The 22,374-nt window shown below is 44.4% G+C and overlaps 1 protein-coding gene across 1 annotated transcript in view; it reads right to left on the bottom strand.

The window, feature by feature from the left end:
• USP25 (ubiquitin specific peptidase 25) overlaps positions 1 to 22,374 on the bottom strand; it is a 143,783-nt gene that overhangs the window by 106,993 nt on the left and 14,416 nt on the right. Inside the window, exon 2 of the mRNA XM_065417106.1 lies at positions 272 to 349. Coding sequence (XP_065273178.1) covers positions 272 to 349 — 78 coding nt within the window. The remainder of the gene's footprint in view (positions 1 to 271; positions 350 to 22,374) is intronic.

Genomic DNA, 22,374 nt, shown 5'->3' with positions numbered 1-22,374 from the left:
CCATAGGAAAGCATCAGTATGCTACCTTTAATGCTCTTTTCTGATTGATTGATAGATAGATAGATAAATGCAACATCCAAGCACTACCCCCTCTGCCTGACCACCCTCTTTTTTTTTTTTTTCCCCCCAACTTATTTTTCACATAAGGAATATCAGGTCTTGTTGTTAAGATCCTTAGTAGAGCTAGACGGTGACATCACAGGAGGTTAACTCACAGTATGTGCACATTCTGCTTCCCGTCAGTTAGATATTCATTAAAAATCCACCATACCTTCAAGGCCTGTTGCAGTACTTGGATGTCATTGATACCAGTGATCTCCCTCAGCTGATTCAAAAATGTTTGCTGGTGCTGTAAACAAATAAATAAATGGTCAGAATAATGTCTACATAATGACAAAATAATTCTGTTACTTTAATTTGGCCTAAAAATAGTGTACCCTTGTAAATTACAGAAAGATATATATTGTGTACATATCCAGAAGGTAGGAGAGTTAGCATGGGGCATCATGTATTTTAGTTTCCCCTATGATTTATGCACCTTAATTCTTACCCTTAATACATCAGTAAAAAGTTGTGTGTATTTATCTGTATTTCTTTTAGAGATACAAAAGAATATTTTTATGCACAAAGACAGATTGCACATTCCTTTACGCATTTTCCTGCTCTCAGGCTGTGCACTCCAGAAAGCCAGGAAGCATGTGTGAAATTTCAGATTGCATCCACTGGCGCCTGACAGAAAACCACAACTCCCGTTGGTGGCCCTTCCTATACTGCTTTTAAGGTGCTGAGGAGTAAGTAGGTTATGTAACAGAGGGAATGACTGGCTGGGTAGCTGCAAATGGTATCAGCAATGATAACCTAAACATTAGCTTTGGAGACCCAATTATCTACTGTGTGTGTTCACTGTAACCGTCCTCCCTGCCAATCCTGCAACTGGATCCATGTGAGCAGACCTTTGCACCTGTATTAAGCCTCACTGGCTTCAAAGGGGCTCCATAAGGCTGCCATGGTCCTCCTGTATAGAGCCAATTGCATGACTGGGGCTTTAAAGTATGTAAGGAAAACAGTCAATTGAACATGCTCAGAAAGTAATTTTAACTAAATAACTTCATTTCGTAAATAATTTCTTCAGACATCACAAATGCACTCATCCCTCAAGAATTTACTTTGCATATGCAACAAGTTTTAAATCCTAACCATTTGAATGGTCAGAGCTCAGAAATTCACCTCACTATTTTTCTCCAAGTGTGGAATTTATTTTAATTTTATTTTATTTTTGCACCAATGCACTGATAAACGCAGCTATATGGGGGTTTTTTCCCCCTAGTTAAAAAAAAAAAAAAAAAGCATTCCTGTGGAATAAGACAAAGCATCTGAAATCAGCAGTCTCTCCCATTTTCCCTTCTAAGTTTTACTCTGGCTCTTAAACTAACAATATCAATTCCCCTTCTAGCAACAAACATCATAACATGCAAACATCTGGTGCACTTTATATCTGCCAATATGATCTGATAATCTAAAAAAAGCTAACGAAAACAAGTATTAATAACTAAGTTAAAGAAAACATGGCTTAACCTTCCCTCAAGTATGGCTACACTCATGAAGTAACTTTTAAAAATGTAGTATTTTTAGTTTCATGATAGCACAAACATGTACATTTTAAAATGTGTTTTTTCATAGCTTTCAAAATAAAAGACAAAACAGTTTTTTTTCTCCACTCATCCCAAAAAAGTATACCTTAATTCTGACAGTGTGAAAAACAGGGATCATAATAGCTCTTGAAGTTTCACTAAATCATCACAACAAAACTTTAAAATTATCGGCCACTGCTCTAAACTAACAAATTACATTTCTGATCTGGGAGAGGGAAAAGGAAGGAAATATTTACTGGCATTTGCAAGACATTTTTTCTTCCTAATGTTGTTGACCACATCCTGGAATCAAAACAGTGATTATACGTGTAAGAAAAGGTCTAGTAAAGTATAGGGTTTGAAAAAAAATGCACTTCCTATTAATGAAAATTAAATGCAGTCATTTTCAAAATGTAACAATACACGAACAGTGAGTGTCTTGCCAAGTAATTCCAAAATACTTCTGTAACAATAAATATTGGGGATACGGTTAAATGTTCCCTTTTCAAGTTAACTTTTTAGTAGAGTTTGTTTTTAAAATTTCACAAGATGTAGACACATTATAAAACCCATCCAAGTATTTCATTCATGCAGTACAAATCTGTACATGCAGTACGCACATTGATACAAGGGTGTACATATCATTATCTCATCTTTGTAACTAGCTATATCCAGGAAATCAAACACCATTTGGATAGATAATTCTAAACTACTGAATACCCAAAGTAACAACTACACTGAAAGGCACGATTTCATGCCCAAATAAGCGGAGATAGAAGGCCAGTTGTTCAGTATAAGAACATAAGAATACCTATACTGGGTCTGACCAATGGTCCATCTAGCCTAGGATGCTGTCTTCCAACAGTGGCTGGTGCCAGATGCTTCAGATGGAATTGACAGAACACTGCAATTTTTGAGTGATTCATCCCCTATTGTCCAGTCCCACTTTTGGCAGTCAGAGACCTAGGGACACCCAGAGCGGGGGTTGCGTCCCTGACCATCTTGGCTAATAGCCATTGATGGACCTATCTTCCATCAACTTGTCTAATTCTTTTTTGAACCCTGTTATTATTTTGGCCTTCACATCCCTTGGCAAAGAGTTCCACAGGTTGACTGCACTGTGAGAAGAAATACTTCCTTTTGTTTGTTTAAAACTTGCTGCCTATTCATTTCATTTGGGTGACCCATGGTTTGTATGTTATGTGAAGGGGTAAATAAAGCTTCCTTATTCACTTTCTCCACACCATTCAGGATTTTACAGACCTCTATCATATTCCCTTAGTCATCTCTTTTCTAAATTGTACAGTCCCAGTCTTTTTAATCTCTCCTCATATGGAAGCTGTTCCATTCCCTTAATCATTTTTGTTGCCCTTCTCTGTACTTTTTCCAATTCTCATACATCTTTTTTTGAGACAGGGCGACCAGAATTGTATAGTGGCATTATGATTATTATGTCTTATTAGCTATCCCTTTCCTAATGGTTCCTTAAAAAAAAAAAAAAAAAAAAAAAAGCTAACGAACACTGCCACTGCATACTGAGAACAATCCATGACGACTCCAAAATCTGAGTGATAATAGCTGGTTTAGACCCCGTCATTTTGCCCAGATACTTGGGATTAAGTTTTCTACTCTGCATTGCTTTGCATTTATCAAGATTGAAATTTTATCTGCCTCTTTGTTGCCTAGTCACCCAGTTTTGGGAGATCCCTTTGTAACTCTTCACAGTCAGCTTTGGAATTAACTATCTTGAGTAGTTTTATACCATCTGCAAACTTTGCCACCTCACTGATAAGCTCTTTTTTTTCCAGATCATTTATGAATATGTTGAACAGCACTGGTCCCAGTACAGATCTTTGGGGGGCCTGCTATTTATCTTGCTCCAATGTGATAATTGACCATTTATTCCTGCCCTTTGTTTCTTATCTTTTAATCAGTTGCTGATTCACAAGAGAACCTTCTCTCTTATCCCATGAATGCTTACTTTGCTTAAGAGCCTTTGGTGAGGGACCTTGTCAAAGGCTTTCTGAAAGTTCAAGTACACTATGGCCTTGGCTACACTTGCAGATGTACAGCGCTGTGAGTTAAACCTGACTTCGTGCAGTTGAGTAGGGAAAGCGCTGCAGTCTGTCCACACTGACAGCTGCCCAGCACACTGTTGTGGCCACATTTGCGGCAATTGCAGCGCTATTGGGAGCGGTGCATTACGGGCAGCTATCCCAAAGAGCACCTTTTCCCATTCTGGCGCCGTGGGTTGTGGGAAGGAGGCGTGGGATTCTGGGTCCTGTCCCAATGCCCCGTAATGCATCGCTTCGCATCCCAGAAATCCCTTCGTTTCCGTCCACCTTTGGCGCCATCTTTCAACGGTTTCTGTGCAGTGCGATCTGTCTGCGGGAAATGGAGTCTGAACTGCTGAGGCGTATGCTGACAAGTCTCGCCAGCACATCACGTTTGGCTGTCGAACTATTCCTTAAGATCCAAAGTGACAGTGAGAGAGAGCGTGAGGAGTCCGACGATGCTATCGAGCCGCGTAACGCGTACGACACGAAATTGCTTGTGGCATTCACGGACATGCTCAGCACCATGGAACACAGCTTTTGGGCTCGGGAAACAAGCACCGAGTGGTGGGATCACATCGTCATGGAAGTCTGGGATGACGAGCACTGGCTGCAGAACTTTCGGATGAGAAAAGCCACTTTCATGGGACTGTGTGAGGAGCTCGCCCCCACCCTGCGGCGCAAGGACACGAGATTGAGAGCTGCCCTGCCAGTGGAGAAGCGGGTGGCTATTGCAGTCTGGAAGCTGGCAACTCCAGACAGCTACCAGTCGGTCGCAAACCAGTTTGGAGTGGGAAAGTCGACCGTTGGAATTGTGTTGATGCAAGTTTGCAAGGCCATTAATAGCATCCTACTCAGAAGAACCGTGACTCTGGGTAACGTGCAGGAAATAGTGGATGGCTTTGCACAAATGGGGTTCCTTAACTGTGGAGGGGCGATAGATGGGACGCACATTCCTATTCTGGCACCACCCCACCTAGGATCCGAGTACGTTAATCGGAAGGGGTATTTCTCTATGGTTCTCCAGGCGCTTGTGGATCACCGTGGGCGTTTCATTGACATTATCACAGGCTGGCCCGGAAAGGTGCATGACGCACGCATCTTTCAGAACACTTGGCTGTTCAGGAAGATGCAGGCCGGGACTTTTTTCCCAGAGTGGAAGATCACGGTAAGGGAAGTTGAAATGCCCATTGTGATCCTTGGAGATCCCGCTTACCCGTTAATGCCGTGGGTCATGAAACCCTACACAGGGAGCCTTGACAGCAGCAAGGAACGGTTCAACTACAGGCTGAGCCGGTGCCGAATGACTGTGGAGTGTGCCTTTGGCCGTTGTGATACAGGAGGGCCAGGGAGCAGTGGGAAGTGGTAGAAGGGAAGTATATAAACCCTAGGTTAATTAAGGCGTGGTTCCCTGTAGACTAGGGAGGGTTGCTACAGGTTAATTGGAGCACCTGTAATCAATTAGGGCCCTGTTAGAAACCTAATAAAACCCCCGCTTCAGGCAGTCAGGAAAAAGGAGGAAGGAGAGAGAACTGGAGCTTGGAGGTGTGCTGTGAGACTTGGAGGAATAGAAAACCGGAGTAAGGGAGACCCTGCCCCAGCAGGGGAGGGACATTCCCTCCCCCAGCGTTTAAGGACTGAAGGTACCCCACCCAAGGGGGAAGAGGGTAAGAACCTGCAGGGGTTGAGAGGGGCTGGGACTCAGAGTGAGGAGCAAACCCAGACCCCTCCCCCACTTCTCTCCTTTACCACCTTCCTGGGCCACTAGTGGGGCCCTCGGTGCCCCAAGAGCAGGGGTAAGGGGTGGTATTTTAGCCCCCCCCCCACCAAGAAAAGCGCAGGACCCACCATACTATATCGACAGTCTTGTCACACTGTTTAAAGGGCCGCTGGCGATCTCTGTATGGGAAGCTAGACTTGGCTGAAAACAGCATCCCCGCGGTTATATCCGTTCGCTGTGCCCTCCATAATATTTGTGAAGGGAAGGGTGAATGCTTCACTCAGGCATGGACCTCCGAGGTTCAACACCTGGAGGCTGAATTTGCACAGCCAGAGAGCAGGGCTATTACAGGGGCCCAGCGTGGGGCTGCAAGGATTAGGGATGCCTTGAGGGAGCAATTTGAGGCTGAAAACCAGCAGTGATATCTGGTGCCCTGCACGGGAGTGAAGTGCAGTGGTTCCAATCTTTAGGAATCAGTGTTTGCTAAGCAGACAAGCAGACTTGCAGTGCCTGTTTATTTCCTGGGCTAAGGAGTCTTACTTTATGCAATAATAAAGAATGTTTTCAAAGCCAAAGAATCCATTTATTGAAAAGAAAAAAAAATCCATTTATTGAAAAGAAACAAGGGGGTGGAGTGGGGAACAGTACAATCACAGATTCGCATATGTCCTGTCTGGTGTGCTGTGCAGCGAGTGCTGCACTTCAGGATAGCTATACTGCATGGTGATGGGGGTTGAGTGCAGAGGGTAAGGGGCGTGGTTTTCAGGGCTGGGTGGTGAAGATACTGGTGTTGGAGGCAGCGGGTGGCGTGAAGAACACGGAAGTTGGGGAAAGTGAGTTGGAGGTGACAGTGGGGCACAACGGAAAGAGTTTGGGGACAAGGGCTGTGGGGGGGGTGGCGTTTGCGGTACTGCTCCTCTTTCTGCATGGCTACCAGCTCCTGGATAGCGTCTGCTTGGCGCTCCAGGATGCTTATGAGCCTATCAGTGCTTTGCCGCCGGTGCGCTGCGTGGTGCTTTGCTGCCGGTGCGCTGCGTTTTCCTGGCGGATCCTGCTTTCTCTCTCCCTCCAGTTCTGTGCTCTCTCATTCTCTTTAATAGATTGCCGCATCACTTCTTGCAGCATGCCTTCTTTGCTTTTTCGCGGTCTCTTCCTGAGTCTTTGCAGTCTCTGAGCAGGCGATAAGAGGGACGGCTGAGGTCTCAAGGTTGATGCAGCTGTATAGGCAAAATGCAACATTTAACAGAGGCGGCATTGTTTATACCAGACAGAGTAATGATTCCCCCCCGCACTTAAGGAGTAGAAAACACACAGGGTCTACACAATAGCATAATTTTCCCGTCCGAAACAGAGCACACATATCCCACGGGAGCCTCAAAATGGTGAGTAAGGGGGACTGATTGTTTCAGGGCTGCACTGTCCTCTGGGTTTCTGTGCCTTGGGGAGAGCCAACAGCTTCAGGGGGCACCTACACTGAACACTGTCCCAACATTTTCCACAGGAGTTCGTCCTGGACGATATCTCGCTGCTGAGGGTGACCTGGGAAGCAAGGGAGGGGTCTTCTACTGCAATGCGGCTTCCGCCCTGGCCCATATGCAGCTTGCCCGGGTGCAGCAATGGTCCCCCCGCAGCACAGTGGCGTGGACACGTTAGCCTGGCTGGGACAAGGACCACGGTGGCTCTCCCGATAAACCTGCGCAAGCGCATTGCACACGTTCTGGATGAGACATTCAAGGAGATTACCGAGGCCGATTACCGCGATGTGATAAACCACATCAATGCACTATTCGGCATCTAGGCATGCATGCCTAACCCTCCTCTCCCAGAGAGCCCGCACCGAAAAAATTCCTTCCCGGAAAAAAAAAACCGCTTACCGGGAACCTGCTCTTCTGTTTGTCCTCCACCAAGTACTGGCCGCTGCGACTGGTTACTTTCCTCCTGGCTCAAGAAGAGCTCCTGGATCCCAATAGGTCCAGGGATTCCGGGGTGTCTCCATCCGGCCCACCACCATCACTCCCGTTTTCCTCCTCCTCCTCCTCTTCCTCCTCCCCCCCCACACCGGCTCTGAAGTGTCCATGGTGGTGCTCGGAGTGGAGGTGGGGTTAACCCCTAGTATCGCATCCAGCTCTTTGTAGAATCGGCAGGTCGCGGGGGAAGCACCCGAGCGGCCGTTTGCGTCGCGGGCTTTGCGGTAGGCACTCCGCAGCTCCTTCACTTTAATCCTGCACTGCAGGGCGTCCTGGTCATGGCCCCTTTCCATCATGTCCTCTGATACCTTCCCGAAGGTATCGTAATTCCTACGGCTGGAGCGCAGCTGGGACTGTACAGCTTCCTCCCCCCCAAAAACTGATGAGGTCCAGCAACTCACCATTGCTCCATGCTGGGGCTTGCTTGGCGCGTGGAGGCATGGTCACCTGGAAAGATTCGCTGATAGCACTCCACGCCACGCCGGGCTGAGCAAACAGGAAGGGGATTTTTAAAATTCCCAGGGAATTTAAAGGGTCGGTCACATGGTTGGTTACCTGAGGCCAGGGCAGTAGAGTTTGAACTGATGATCAGAGTGGCTAGAACAGGCATTGTGGGATACTGCCAAATAATTCTGGAGGCCATTCACAGCGCATTGGGCGGCCACACTGGCGCTGCAGCGGCAGCGCAATACTCGCTATTCCTCTCGGAGAGGTGGAGTACATTCAGCGCTGCAACCACGGAGATACAGCGCTGCAAATGCCTTGCCAGTGTGGACGGGGAGTGAGTTACAGCGCTGGGGGAGCCTTTACAGCGCTGCAACTCGCAAGTGTAGCCAAGGCCTTAATCCACTGAATCACCCTGGTCCACACATTTGTTGACCCCCTCAAAGAATACTAAGGCCTTGGCTACACTTGCAGCTGTACAGCGCTGTAAGGTAAACCTGTCTTCGTGCAGCTGAGTAGGGAAAAGCGCTGCAGTCTGTCCACACTGACAGCTGCCAGTGCAGTGGTGTGGCCACACTTGTAACATTTGCAGCTGTGTTGGGAGCGGTGCATTATGGGCAGCTATCCCAGCATTCATGTGGCTGCAACGTGCTTTTCAAAACGGGGGGGGGGTGGATTGTGACAGGGAGTGTGGGGGGAGAGAGAGTGCTTTTTGGAGCATGTCAGCTCTCTATTTTGCAAGTTCCGAACTCCCGACCCCCTGCTCATTCATTCACTCACTCAAAGCAAGCTGCAATCTGTTTACTTTTCTCTGTGGGAGGAGCTTTGAAACCGGCACTTCCGCATTCACAACAATGGAGAGGATTGGCCACTTGACAAGGTGATTAGTGCAGCACTGCAAGCCGTTTACACTCACACCCGTGAGTCGTAGCCACTCCGCTGCAGCTGTTATTCCTCTCCGGGAGGTGGAGTACCTGCAGCGGTGTACCCAGGGAGATACAATGCTGTAAGTGCCCTGCCAGTGTGGACGGGGAGTGAGTTACAGCGCTGGGGGAGGCTTTACAGCGCTGTAACTTGCAAGTGTAGCCAAGACCAAAGACTGCTGAGGCAGGAGTTCCCTTTTCAAAAGCCATGTTTACATTTCTCCAACATAGTGTGTTCATTTAGGGGTCAGATAATTCTGTTCTTTACTACAGTTTAAAAAAAAAAATTGTCTGGTACTGAAGTTAGGCTTACCAGCCTGCCAGGATCACCTCTGAATCCTTTTTTAAAAAACAGCTATCCTCTGGTATAGAGGCTGATTTAAGCGATAGGTTACATACCACAGTTAGTAGTTCTGCAATTTCATATCTGAATTCCTTCAGAGCGCTTGGGTGAATACTATCTGGTCCTGCGACTTTGATAAATTAAACAGTACTATCTGTTTCAAAGCCACCTCTACTGACACCTCAATCTGGAACAGTTCTTCACATGTGTCACCTAAAAAAAAAAAATGGCTCAGGTGTGGCAATCTCCCTCACATTCTCTGCAGTGAAGACTGATGCAAATAATTCATTTAGCTTCTCCGCAATGGTCATGTCTTCTTTGAGTGTTCCTTTAGCACCTCAGTCATTCAGTGGCCCCACTAATTATTTGTCAAGCTACCTGATTCTGATGTATTTAACAAACCAAAAAAAAAAAAAAGTTAGTTTGTGTCTTTTGCTAGCTGCTCTTCAAATTCTATTCTGGCCTGCCTAATTCTACTTTTACACTGAAATTTCCAGAGTTGATGTATTATATACAGTGAAAGTTTGTGTTACGATAGCTAGCCAGGAGCAGTTGCAAGTGCTTTGGAGAATACGATTAAAATTCAAAACGATCTGAACAAACTGGGATGTATTAGCAGGAGTGTTAAAAGCAAGACACAAGCAGCAATTCTTCTGCTCTACTCCATGTTGATTAGGCCTCAGTTGGAGTATTGTGTCCAGTTCTGGGTTGTACATTTCAGGAAAGATGTGGACAAATTGGAGGAAGTCCAGAGAAGAGCAACAAAAATTATTAAAGGTCTAGAAAACATGACCTATGAGGAAAGATTAAACAAACCCAGTTTTTTTCAGTCTGGAAAAGAGAAGACTGAAAGGGGGACATTATAAAAGTCTTCAAGTACATAAAAAGTTGTTACAAGAAGGAGGGTAAAAAAATTATTTTGTTAGCCTCTGAGGATAGGAGAAGCAGCAATGGGCTTAAATTACATCAAGGGAGGTTTAGGTTGGACATTAAGAAAAACTTCCTAACTGTCAGGGTGCTTAAGCACTGGAATAAATTGCCTAGGGAGGCGGTGGAATCTCCATAATGGAGATTTTTAAGAGCAAGTTAGACAAACACCTGTCAGGGATGGTCTAGATAATACTTATCCTGCCATGAGTCCAGGGGACTGGACTAGATGACCTCTCGAGGTCCCTTCCAGTCCTACGATTCTATGGCAGCCCCATGTATTTAGCAAACGTGAGGCAACACAAAACAAAACAAAAACATAAAAACGGCTCCTATCTCATAGAGCAGGGCCCAACTCCCTGCTCCATGTGTTGGGACCTAGCATAAGATGTGTCCGCACCACTCACTCAAATTTGGAGTGGCCACACCTCTGTCATCAGGGAGGGGCTGTCAGGCTACACCTTAACAGCACTGTAAACCCCTGCACCAGGTCACAACACCCAGAGCAGGGAGCTGGGGTCAACCCCCCAGGACAGGAGCTATTGCTGCAGGGTGAAAGCAGTGAGGGCTCATACCGTAACCTCCCTGAAGGACTTCCCAACTCCCCAAGCAAAGGACAATATATAAAAAGGGTTGGGGAGGGATGCCTCTCACTAAGGCTACGTCTACACTACCCGCCTGAATCGGCGGGTAGAAATCGAACTCTCGGGGATCGAATTATCGCGTCTCGTCAGGACGCAACATTCGATCCCCAAATCGACGCTTGTACTCCACCAGTGGAGGTAGGAGTAAGCGCCGTCGACGGGGGAGCCGCAGAGGTCGATTTGCCGCCGTCCTCACAGCGGGGTAAAGTCGGCTCCGATACGTTGAATTCAGCTACGCTATTCGCATAGCTGAATTTGCGTATCTTAAATCGACCCCCTCCTCCCCCCCCCCCCGTAGTGAGAACGTAGCCTAAGATAGGAGAAATATAGGAAGCAATAGAGGCTGGGACCACTAAATTGGGATGGAGAGATGAGGCTTATTTGGGGGCTGTAGTATGGAGTAAATTTCTAGTAGGGAACCCTAAAGGAGCTAGTCAGGGTATTTGGGGACAGCTAACTGTGGCAGTGGTTGGTGAGTGTCTCAAGGCAGGTTTGCACCTATGCAAATGTATTTATAGCGAGAGTTGTTCAACACCTCATGGAAATTCACAGGTTTTGCCCTCAGAGATGTTGTGTTTTAAAATCCTAAACCACCTGTCATAATTAAACATAGCAAAAAATTTAAGCATAAAGGGACATATGTTGCTGATAGTGACACGATATGCAGATTTTCTGTCAGCTGGAATGGGAGTAAAAAGACAGGCTCGTTACAGATTGTTGATCTGTGAGTCACGTGAGAAAAAAATTGTGCAGTCACTGATATAAGCAAAAGAACCTGCCAAGGTACAAATGGTGAAACATTGCAAAGTGCCAAGAAAGCCAAAGAAGAAAAAACTGCATTAGCAGACGATGCAGTTCAAATGTGTGCTAGCAATAACACCCACTAGAGAAGCTTGATCATCTTTCAGTCCAAGAGTACTTAACTCACCCGATGCATAATGATTCAACTTTAAAGCATTTTTTTCCCCTGAAACCATTTAACTAATTATTAAACTAATATAAAGACAACTGGAAATGATGTTGACTTTTAAGTATTTTCCAACATACTGTTTCAAACTAGTGTCCTTTTATCCTATTTTAGGAGCCAGTGACTTTCCAAGTGCTGACTGCTTGAGGCTGGAATATCTTCCTATGATGCTGTCATAGGAAAGCATCTGGCTGAGATTTGTGACGAAACGTCAGACAGTGCAGGAAGATGTGTCTCTGTAGTTTTGTTTAAGACATTTGGTGCTACAGAGACAGAAAACATTCACCAGGCTACAGTCTTATTTCTTGAAACTGCCAATGCAACCACATGTTCCCAGGCATTTATGGATATGTTGAACAGCTACAACATGTAGCATTCTGATGTGCTTGCCACTGAGTGACTCAGCAGTGTATATAATAAAGTGTTTCAGTGCTCTTGAAGTTTTGCATATGAGATGTTGGGCACACAAACTCCATTTAGTTGGAAATGGATTTGTCGATCAGTTAACTGACAAATTCAACAGTGGCAAGATTTAAGAGAGAGTTTTCATTCTCAAGACACTGAAGTCTGCCTATCTGCAATTCCTAAAAGTAAACTACCCTGAGCTGTCTTCTTTCTTATATATCCAGCAAGCAATAACCAGGTGGAACTCCTGGTTCCGTTCTGTGCTTTGTTAGCTTTCTTTGATCTGAAGAAGCCAGCCATTATGAAAGCCCTCCTAACGATCGTGGAAGATGTAAGTTTCTATTCAATCGTAAAGTTTCAGTTTAGCTTCATAAAGGCACATTGTGCACAAATACAAGATTTAATTACACAATTAGATTGAACCAAAAAGCCTTGGGCACTCTTGCTAACCATAAAGTACTGATGCTCATGTGAAGTGTTGTGCTATTAAGAATCAATGTAGAGGCCCCAGATGAAAATAGTGTTGCTGCTATGGAGCCAGACATAGAAGACCAAGCATCCGACAGGAAAAAGTGGCCATTCAAAACTCACTTGATAAGATGGTCAAACAAATATCAGAAAATGCAGCAATTAAATTACTGGCTTCATTTAGCTTATTGTGTAATCCACTGGAGACAGCCACATGACCAACCTAAATAAAAGTATCATCAAAGACTATTAAAAATGTGTCACTGCTAACAGATATCAAAAAGGAATGTGTGTTATTATGGTACCTGAAACTGAGCAAAAACTGTATCAGTTATACTTAAGAACAATTTTGATGGATCTAGATGCTACTGACGTACTGTTTGTGCTCATGTGCCAAAACGCCAGTTTATCCAGTATCACTATTTAGTGTCTCATGCACCCTATAGTTAGTGTAGACTGTGAACTTCCCCCCTCCCCCCGCCAAAGTATACACTGATTGTAAGCAACAGATCACAAACCATGAAAAAAGAAAATGCGGAGTACTGTTCTGTGCTTGTTTTTAATTCCTAAAACCTTTCACTACCCTGGAACATTGATTAATACTACAATGGTAGTATAGCTAAACTAGGATTTATACACTGTTTTTATTTATATATAGTCATCTGAGGTATTAATGTAAATGTAATAAAGAGAAATAAAACATTTTAATGGATAAAACAAAACAAATTCCTGAAAAATAAAATGAAAAAGTATATAAAAAAAAAAAAATTCATGGGGCTCTAGGTATTAAGATTAAGGGACACATCAAATTTGTTTGAACTTTTTTTTTTTTAAAACCTTCTGTTATCACAAGGCCTATTATTAATTTAAATATTGGCGGGGAAATTTTTTCTCTTTAAAAAAAAACAAAAAAAAACAAAAAAACACTTTGGGCATTTGACAGTACTGTGTATACAGTGGATTTAGTTGTTTTCCCCTGAATAGTTTCCCCTATTTGTGTGCCACTCACACAGCAACAAAGGACAGAAAAAAATAAAAATAATTTGAAAATGTGATTATAAAGGCACTCAAATTGGCTAGGGGTTTCCAGGACAGTTTTGTTACCTAACAAGGTGTGGGATCAAAAACATGGGAAATAATTACAACATAAACCATTCCTCAGCGTCATTGCTACATTAAATAGGGGAAGTTTGCAAAGGACAGCTGGGGTAGCAGGACTGGGTCCTATAGTCACTGAGATTTTTGGATGGATATGATATTACTTGTTCTAGCTGCACTGCCTACTATAAGTAAAAGCGTTTAAAAAAAACAAACATGGATTCCTACAGCTCCTCTTAAATCCGTATTTATTCACCTAAATAAAATTTAAAAAAAACAAACACTGATTGTTTTCAAAGTTACTGAATGCTCACAAATCCTGTGGAAAGCAATTGAAGCTAGAGGTGTTTAGCACTGTTTGTTTTGGGGTTTGGGGGGAGGGATCACTTAAGTTCCTATATCTGGATTTAAGAACCTCAGTTTAGGTACTTTGGTTTAAATGTTTTGGCCTTTACTTATAATTAGGGCTCCATGTGGGTCACAGAGACTGTGGAAGTCATGGATTCCGCAACTTTCAGCGACCTCTGCAGGGGCCAGGGGGCTGACCCCAGGGCCGCCCAAGCAGCTGGCTCCAGGGTCCACTGGCCCTGGGCAGCGGGCCCCGGGCAGTTGGCCGCAGCAGCCCATGATTCGCTGGCCCCAGGCAGCTGGTGCCACTGGCCCCGGGCACCCCCCACCTCACGCACCCCCACCCCAAGATATAATCACAGGCCTTTTTAGTATATATCATGGACAGGTCAAGGGCAGTGACTTTGTTTATTGCCCGTGACCTGTCCATGACTTTTACTAAAAATACCCGTGACTAAATCATAGCCTTACTTATAATGGACAACACAGCTAGAACCAGTAACATCCTACCTACTGATAAAAAGATAAAATCCTTAACAATATCCTCTGTACCTATGACTAGGGCCCTATCAAATTCACTGACCATGCAATCTGCATCACAGACCGTGAAATCTGATCTCCCTGTGAAATTTGGATATTGTCAGAGAGGGGCAGGGCTGGGAATGCTTCAGCTGGTGGGTCCTACATGCACCGGGCTCCAGCTGCTAGTCCCGGCCCAGGCTGAGTTGGGACAGGACTTCCTCTTCCCCTGCATAGGCGGCTCCCAGAGCTGGGTCAGACCCACCTCTGGGAACCTCCATTGGGTGCATGAAGCTCTGCAGCTGCTGGCTGGGAGCCCAGTTCTGAAGGCAGCGCAGAAGTGAGGGAGCTGGTCAGCCCCCAACCCAGGCAGGAAGCTTCTGGGAAAACTGGGACATATGGTAACACCCCCCATCCTGTGACCCTCACTTCTACGCTACTACTGGAGGTGGCGCTGGCTTTACAGCTGGGCACCCAGCCAGCAGTCGCTGCTCTCCAGCTGCCCAGCTCCAAAAGCAGCGCCCCTGCCAGCAGCAGCACAAAAGTAAGGGTGGCAACACAATCCCCCTACAACAGCCTTGCGACACCCTCTCCACGACCCAGTTTTGGGTCAGGACCCCCACCGTTACAATACCATGAAATTTCAGATATAAACATCTGAAACCATGAAATTGACTATTTTAAAAATTCTATGACTGTGAAATTGACCAAAATGGACCATGAATTTGGTAGGGCCCTATTTATTTACCTCCCCCCACTTTACATATCCATGATGTATACACATCGATAACTTTTAGAACAACCGGTTCTCATATAAATAGTGAGAATTTGGCAACTATTTGTACTTTAAATACATTGTTTCCTCAAAGTTCATAGTGTTCTTACTATTTAACCACAAATTTACACAGCACTTCCTGGGATGAGAAACGTCTGTTTCAGTGGCAGCTGAGAGGACAGAATGCTCATTCACCTTCAAAACTGATAGGGCTTGTCAGACCGCCTCAAAACTGGACAAGACAATAGCATGGAGGGTGGCAAAGGGGGAAATTCTCGTCTCAAAACAATTTGGCATTATTATACTTCTTACGTCCTCATGTTCAATTCCATCTGGGGAGTTGGGGAGTAAACTAGGCAAAATTAAAACTTTAAAAATCATTTCCCTTTTTAACCTCAAAAAAATTACTATTTTTGACAAACACCTCAAAAAGGTTTTATAAAACACCACAACATATTCAGCAATTACTACATTAAACAGCCTTTTGTTTCATCCACTAGAATTTAATACAGGAAATTCATCCCATTCACACTCAAATGGGGGGAGGGGAGGAGTTTCCCCTGAACTGCTTGTACGGATTCACTTATTATTTTTCCATAGTTGCTTTACTATAGATTTGCTCTCCCCTATGTAAAGTAGTAAAATCACCTGTGTTCATGTGCTTTTCACTACAAATATGAAGCCTGTCTTCTCTTTCTCTATCATATCCAAATAATAGTTGTGCTTCTCCATCAAATATCTCAGAGAGATCTTTTACTTTGGTAGTTTTGCTCCATTTCCTTTAATACAAATTAGAAATCTGAACAAACACTTTGCTGGATTTTTTTTTCTTTTATTTGCTAAACTGCATGAGACAATAAGATACAACCTTACATACATCCACACTCCCCTTGGTCTCAATATAGCTTTCCATTCTAGTATTAATCCTTTGTCACCATTAAAATGAGGAAAATCCATTTGTTCTTGGATTTCAGTGCTTTTGAGTACTCCACCAACATATATAAAGTACGGTTACAAAAAGCAACACTACACTAGAGAAACAATGGGAAAATGACAGACAAATCCTTCGTGTGGGCTTTTGTTAATCACCTGAGATATGCTGCCCCAGTATTATTTTTCTCCGTCGACCTCAAAAAGTGAATTTCCAGATTGATTTGATTACTAACAGCTCCATCGGAACGCCTAGTTTGCACAACCGTGTTAACATTTTCAGTACAACTTATTAAATACTTTGAAATATGTCCACTGAAGCTATGCATGAAGGTTAAGTACTACCCCAACTGTGCCCTTCCATTTTTACTCATATTGATGCTTCCTTTGGGCATGTCTAAACTAGAATTTTTGGTCATGCACACATCATTGCATATTTTAGTGCAGACACTCAAACACGTGTAAATGCTACTACAGACACTCACCAATGTTTGCGCCTGGTCACAGTTCACTGACAGAAAAAGATGGCACTCAGAGTAGAGTAATTCATGATCTGGAACCAACACTGGCAAGTGTCTGTATTAGGGCTGGTCTACACTGGGAACTTACATTGGCACAGCCATGTCTCCCAGAGGTGTGAAAAATCCCACACCCCTGAATGACGTAGTTTAGTTGACCTAACCCCCGGTATAGACAGCACTAGGTCAATGAAAGACTTGATCGTGCCTCACGAGGAGCTGGACTACCTCCACCAATGGAAGAACCCCTCCCACTGATGTAGGTAATGTCTACGCAGCAGCTGTGCTGCTGTAGCATTTCAGGTATAGACAAACCCTTAGCATTCACACATTTGAGGAGTATCTACACTAAAATAACTGGATTCAGTTAAGTTGAGTTACAAATATATCTAAAAATGCTAGCACAAACAAGCTATGTATCGCCTCCTCCCACAAAGCAATCTGTCTCCTTCCTCCCTGATTCCTGCACACTAATCCTTCAAAACTCTGCTCAAAATTCACTTTGTTTTTATTAGCCTTTCATGACTGACCTCTGTCCTGGACACCACCCTCATACAGATGTTATTAATTTGGAACCAGTGGTAAGTATAGGCCTACTCAATTTCTTATCTAAGTTTTGCATCTGCCCATATTCACACCCCACTCCACGTGTTTGTCACCCCATGCTGTATTATGTAAAATTTATGTCACTTATTCAGAGCCTGTAATTTTATCTATTGGTAGAGCACCACGTATACCTATAGTGCTGCATATACAACTGTTGAGTGTGACTACCTAGTTTAAAGTTACTGCTGTTAACTCAGAAGTTTTTCTATTTTTCTGGCTTAATGCCAATCCTTTCCTTTATAATTCTGTGTGTCCATATTCCCCATCTTTGCCCTTTCCAGCCAGTCTGTGGATAAATCTCTGATAATTTTCATATGACTTTACATTGTGCCTGTTCATATAACCTTGTAGTGGGTTTACCCACGTGTGACCTCTGTTTTCATGGGACTTTGTATCAAAGCCTCATATAGAAACTTTGCACTGAACCCTGGTATAATGTTATAGCCCCTAAGGATAGAATAAGATAGAAGAAAAATGTCTTTTTGCTAGCAGTAGAACAAGATCTCCCCCCCTCCCCCCCACTCTTAATCAATTGCCCTGTTGAATGAATGAGGTGTGGATGAGCAAGGCATGGAAGGCAGCACCTCCAGACAGCCTCAACTATTGGAGAGGGGCTGGGAGCCAGACCCAAGAACAATAAAACGTGTCAAGTGGGCTCATTAAAGACAAGCAGACATACTGATGGCATCGGGGGTTAGAAGCAAGCACCTTCTTTTGGAAACACCCTCTTTGCAGCATTGGGACAACACCCAGAAGAAGGCAGCACAAAGGACCAATGGACACAGACACAGATTTTGAATCTGGTACAAATTTGCATGAGAGGGAAGCTGCTATAAAAGTAAGGTGTCTCGCAGAGGACCCAGGGTCTCGTCTTGTCAACATGGGAGCATCGATCCGGATCAGCAGAAGCCCGGCTCCACCCCCTCCCCCATCTAACTCATCTGGCCAGTGCAGTGAAGGGGAGCAACTATTTGGTAACAACAACAAGACGGAGCATGCTTGTGTGTGTGTGTAATATATATCATATGCATATGATACAGTGTTAGTAAATACATGTATTACTAATAAATGTGGCGTTTTGCCTTATTCCCCCTAAAAAAATCCTGTGCAGTACTTTAAGTACAACAAGTCATCCCTCCATGTAAGGAAATGTCTAACATTATCTGGGATATACAGTCCTACTGGCTGAGCCTGGACAAGTAAAGCTGGACAGGATCTGCACTACACTTAGGCTTGGTCTACACTAAACCCCCAAATCGAACTAAGGTACGCAACTTCAGCTACGTGAATAACGTAGCTGAAGTTCGAAGTACCTTAGTTCGAACTTACCTCGGTCCACACGCGGCAGGCAGGCTCCCCCGTCGACTCCGCGGTACTCCTCTCGTCTAGCTGGAGTTCCGCAGTCGACAGCGAGCACTTCCTGGTTCGACTTATCGCGTCCAGACAAGACGCGATAAGTCGAACCCAGAACTTCGATTGCCAGCCGCCGAACTAGCAGCTGGGTGTAGACATACCCTTAGTTTCACACAGCTGAGGAAGAAACTAAAAACTACTGTGCAGAAGTTAATCCCAAACAGTGCTATAAACTCAGATAACTTAACCACTATCTGGTGCCAAAGTTCAACTGTAATTTACACCACCATATTTCATGACAAATCCTGTCTGTATGCTTCCATTATGAGGTACTGTACTGGTTCACAGGAAAAAAATAAATTTTAGCCATGCTTTTTTTTGCAGTTGCATCTCCAAATCTCTCATATATTCCTAAAGAGTTATATCCCAGCTCTAGTCATGACACTTCTAATTTTAAAATTTTCATATTGCAAGTGCACACTGGTTATTTAAGACACTTCATGTGCCTTTGTTTCAAAGGCCCACAAAGACAGTTATATTCCTGGTGATGAACCAGATGGCCTCAAACATTAGTAATGAGAAGTAGTGCCTAACATAAAATATCACATTCAGCACTTTTGGATTCAACATTTCATTCAAAGTAAAGTAAGTGTTCAAAACTGATTAGGATAATTTCTTCCCTCTTACGGGACAAATACTTGAGCATTTATCGGTGCTAGGGATATTTTTCTAAGTCATGTAAAATAACAAAATACCATTCTTGAGCATGTTTTTTATCTCGAATTCCTTCAAACAATACAGAAACCAAACCCTGCTTACTTGACTCACAAGTACAGCACTATTGATTTAAATAGGAAAAATTATCAGAATAAAGAATGCAGGACTTGGCCCCCTACATGTATTCTAAATTAGAATTTCTTTTACTCCAATAGGAATTGATTTTAAATGCAGCTGTTACTGGAACTGCCCCCAGCCAATTAGCTCATAAACTGGTCTCATCATGTGATGCTGTTGCTGTAATGGGAAAAATACTGAGGGATTAGAGGATTACATTCTTCTAATCTATAAAGGGGCTTTTAGTTTCTACTATAAACAAATAATTAAACAAAGATATAGGGAAATTATGCAGAATGGACACACAAAAGACCCTCAATTACCACAGAGAATGTAATCTCTGCAACGTTAATTATTTCTCCTGGGAAAAGTTAAGAACAAGCCTACATCTCTGTACTCTCTGCTTTCCAACAAAATAGTAAGCTTTTGTTTACTAGTCAGGTTCAAAACAGGTAGCTTGCTTACATGACTGATAAATGAAGCCTATCCATGAAGATACTAGGTAAAACAACATGTTAATAAGCAATAGATATTTGGGCAGATCAAAATGCTTTGTTGCTGCCGCCACTTGCTTTATTACCACTCGTGTTTTAAGTGGTAAGACTACTACTTATATCAAAAACACAGTACTTGTGATGGCAGGAGGCCAAGTTTTTTGTTTTTGTTTTGTTTTTTGTTTGTTTGTTTTTAAAATGCCTTCCATACTCTAGAAAGGTACTGGACTGAGAGCCCTCACAACACAAGGCATCCACCCCCTGCTTTAAGAGAAACCCCTTATTTAATGCCATAAAGTGTATCCAGTAAGGAGCTACTAAAGCAGCATTGATCAGATAAAAATAAGTTTTTACCGAATAATAATGCCATACACTCTCCCAATATGCCTCAACCCCCCCTTGAAAGGATCACCTATGTGGCAAAAGGGGAGTTCAATCTTTGGCTTCTCCGCTAAGACTGACAAAAAATGCCAGTTACAGTTGTGGTTTGTGCAAGATAGACATTTATCCACTTGGAACTGTCCTGAGACCAAACTTTTTTCAAAGAGGCAGCCGGAGAGTCACTGGAACTACGAGTCCACAACAGCAAGGGTTGCATTCAATTTGGAGACTTTGAGGGAAAAGGGTGTTAAAATCCATTATCAATGTTTGGAGTCAGGGCTGGCTCTAGGTTTTTTGCCACCCCAAGCAACAAAATTTTTTGCTGCCCCCACCCCAGCCCTGGGCTCCCCCCCGCACCCCCCTGCCGCCCCAGCCCTGGGCTCTCCCCCCCCACACCCCATGCTGACCCAGCTCTGGGCTCCCCCCTTCCCCCCGACCAGTGCCCCCCCACCCACACACACCCTGCCGCCCCAGCCCTGGGCTCTGCCCCTTCCACCTGCACCCCCCTGCTGCCCCAGCCCTGGGCTCTCCCCCCACACACACACGCACCCTCCTTCCGCCCCAGCCCTGGGCTCTCCCCACACACACACACGCACCCTCCTTCCGCCCCAGCCCTGGGCTCTCCCCCCACACACACACGCACCCTCCTTCCGCCCCAGCTCTGGTTCACTGGTAACTCGCTCCCAGGGTAGGTCGTTCAGCAGGAATTTTGGATGTGCACAGAACACAGACAGGATTGGTTCCCATATGGTTACAGAACTGCAGTAAAGTGGAACAATTTTCAGCTTGTGTGATTGGAGGATAGCTGGATGCGTATTATAAGACTGTCCTCCATAAATGAGGAAAAGTTGAGGTGCCTTCATTATTCTTTTGTTCCACTCTTTGTTTCTATGGGGAATTTGCCAATGCAATATCACTGCCTTCCTTTTAAACAAATAAAACTAAAAAAAAAAAAAAAAAAAAAGTCAATGGCTGTTGAAAATAGCAATTCCAGTCCTTATAAGCACTGGGAAGCATTTCTTGCTCAATTTTATCCTACTTTTTCTACAGCAAGTTACAGTGGATCAGTATATTTGATTTGGGAGAAATGAAGTAACAGCTGCCCAAATTGAGCTTGAACACTCCTGAATTTTGAGGTGTTCAAATCTGGAAGGCAGGTGCTGGATTCCCTTTCTGAATATTAGCTAAATCTGGAAAGGAAAAGTCAATTTCTGCTTCCATGGCTCAGAAGTGGAAATCCTCCTACATGCCTGGTACTGTATCTAAAGCTGCCCAGTCTAGTAGAGTCTCCCCTCCCTTACTTCTCATTTTAAATTCTAGTGGGATCCATGTACCTCCCTTGCTAGGCTTCAGATAGAGAGGTGCACTGTCCATTTAGTCCACCCAATTCTTTCGTTGGGGGCTGCAAGGTGAAGTCACACCAGTATCCCTAATCTGGTCTGGGGATGTCTTCTGAAGGGGATATCTGGGCCAAAGCCTTCTACTCCTTGGGCACACTTGTTCCCCATTCACAGTGCCACCCCCTTCTAGCAGTGAGCTCTCCATTCACAGCAGGCTGCAGCATGAGGTCTCAGCTTCCTCACTCCCTCCCCCTTTTTCCTGTTGGTAGTGGCCAAGGGAATGCTGGGAAATGTAGTTCTTTCCCTGCTCCAGGGCTGGCAGGGAGCTAACCAAGGAACTACAGCTCCCATGGCCCCATGTTGGTTCTCAGCTCCCAGGCTGGATCCCTGCCGGCTGCCACCCCTGCAAATGGGCTGCCCCAAGCACCTGCTTGCTTTGCTGATGCCTAGAGCCGCCCCTGTTTGGAGTCAACCAGTCCTTCATAAATTTTAAAGTGAAACTATCATTTAAAAAGAATTTTTTTAACATGTATTAATAAAACAGCAGATGATTAAGAACATAAGAATAGCCATACTGGGTCAGACCAAAGATCCATCTAGCCCAGTATCCTGTCTTCCAACAGTGGCCAATGTCAGGTGCTCCAGAGGGAATGAACAGACCAGGTATTCATCAAGTGATCCATCC

The sequence above is a fragment of the Emys orbicularis genome, chromosome 1 (genome assembly GCF_028017835.1).
Source record: "Emys orbicularis isolate rEmyOrb1 chromosome 1, rEmyOrb1.hap1, whole genome shotgun sequence".
Lineage (NCBI taxonomy): Eukaryota > Metazoa > Chordata > Testudines > Emydidae > Emys > Emys orbicularis.
The sequence above is the reverse complement of the archived record's forward strand: the minus strand, read 5'-3'. Positions and strand labels throughout refer to the sequence as shown.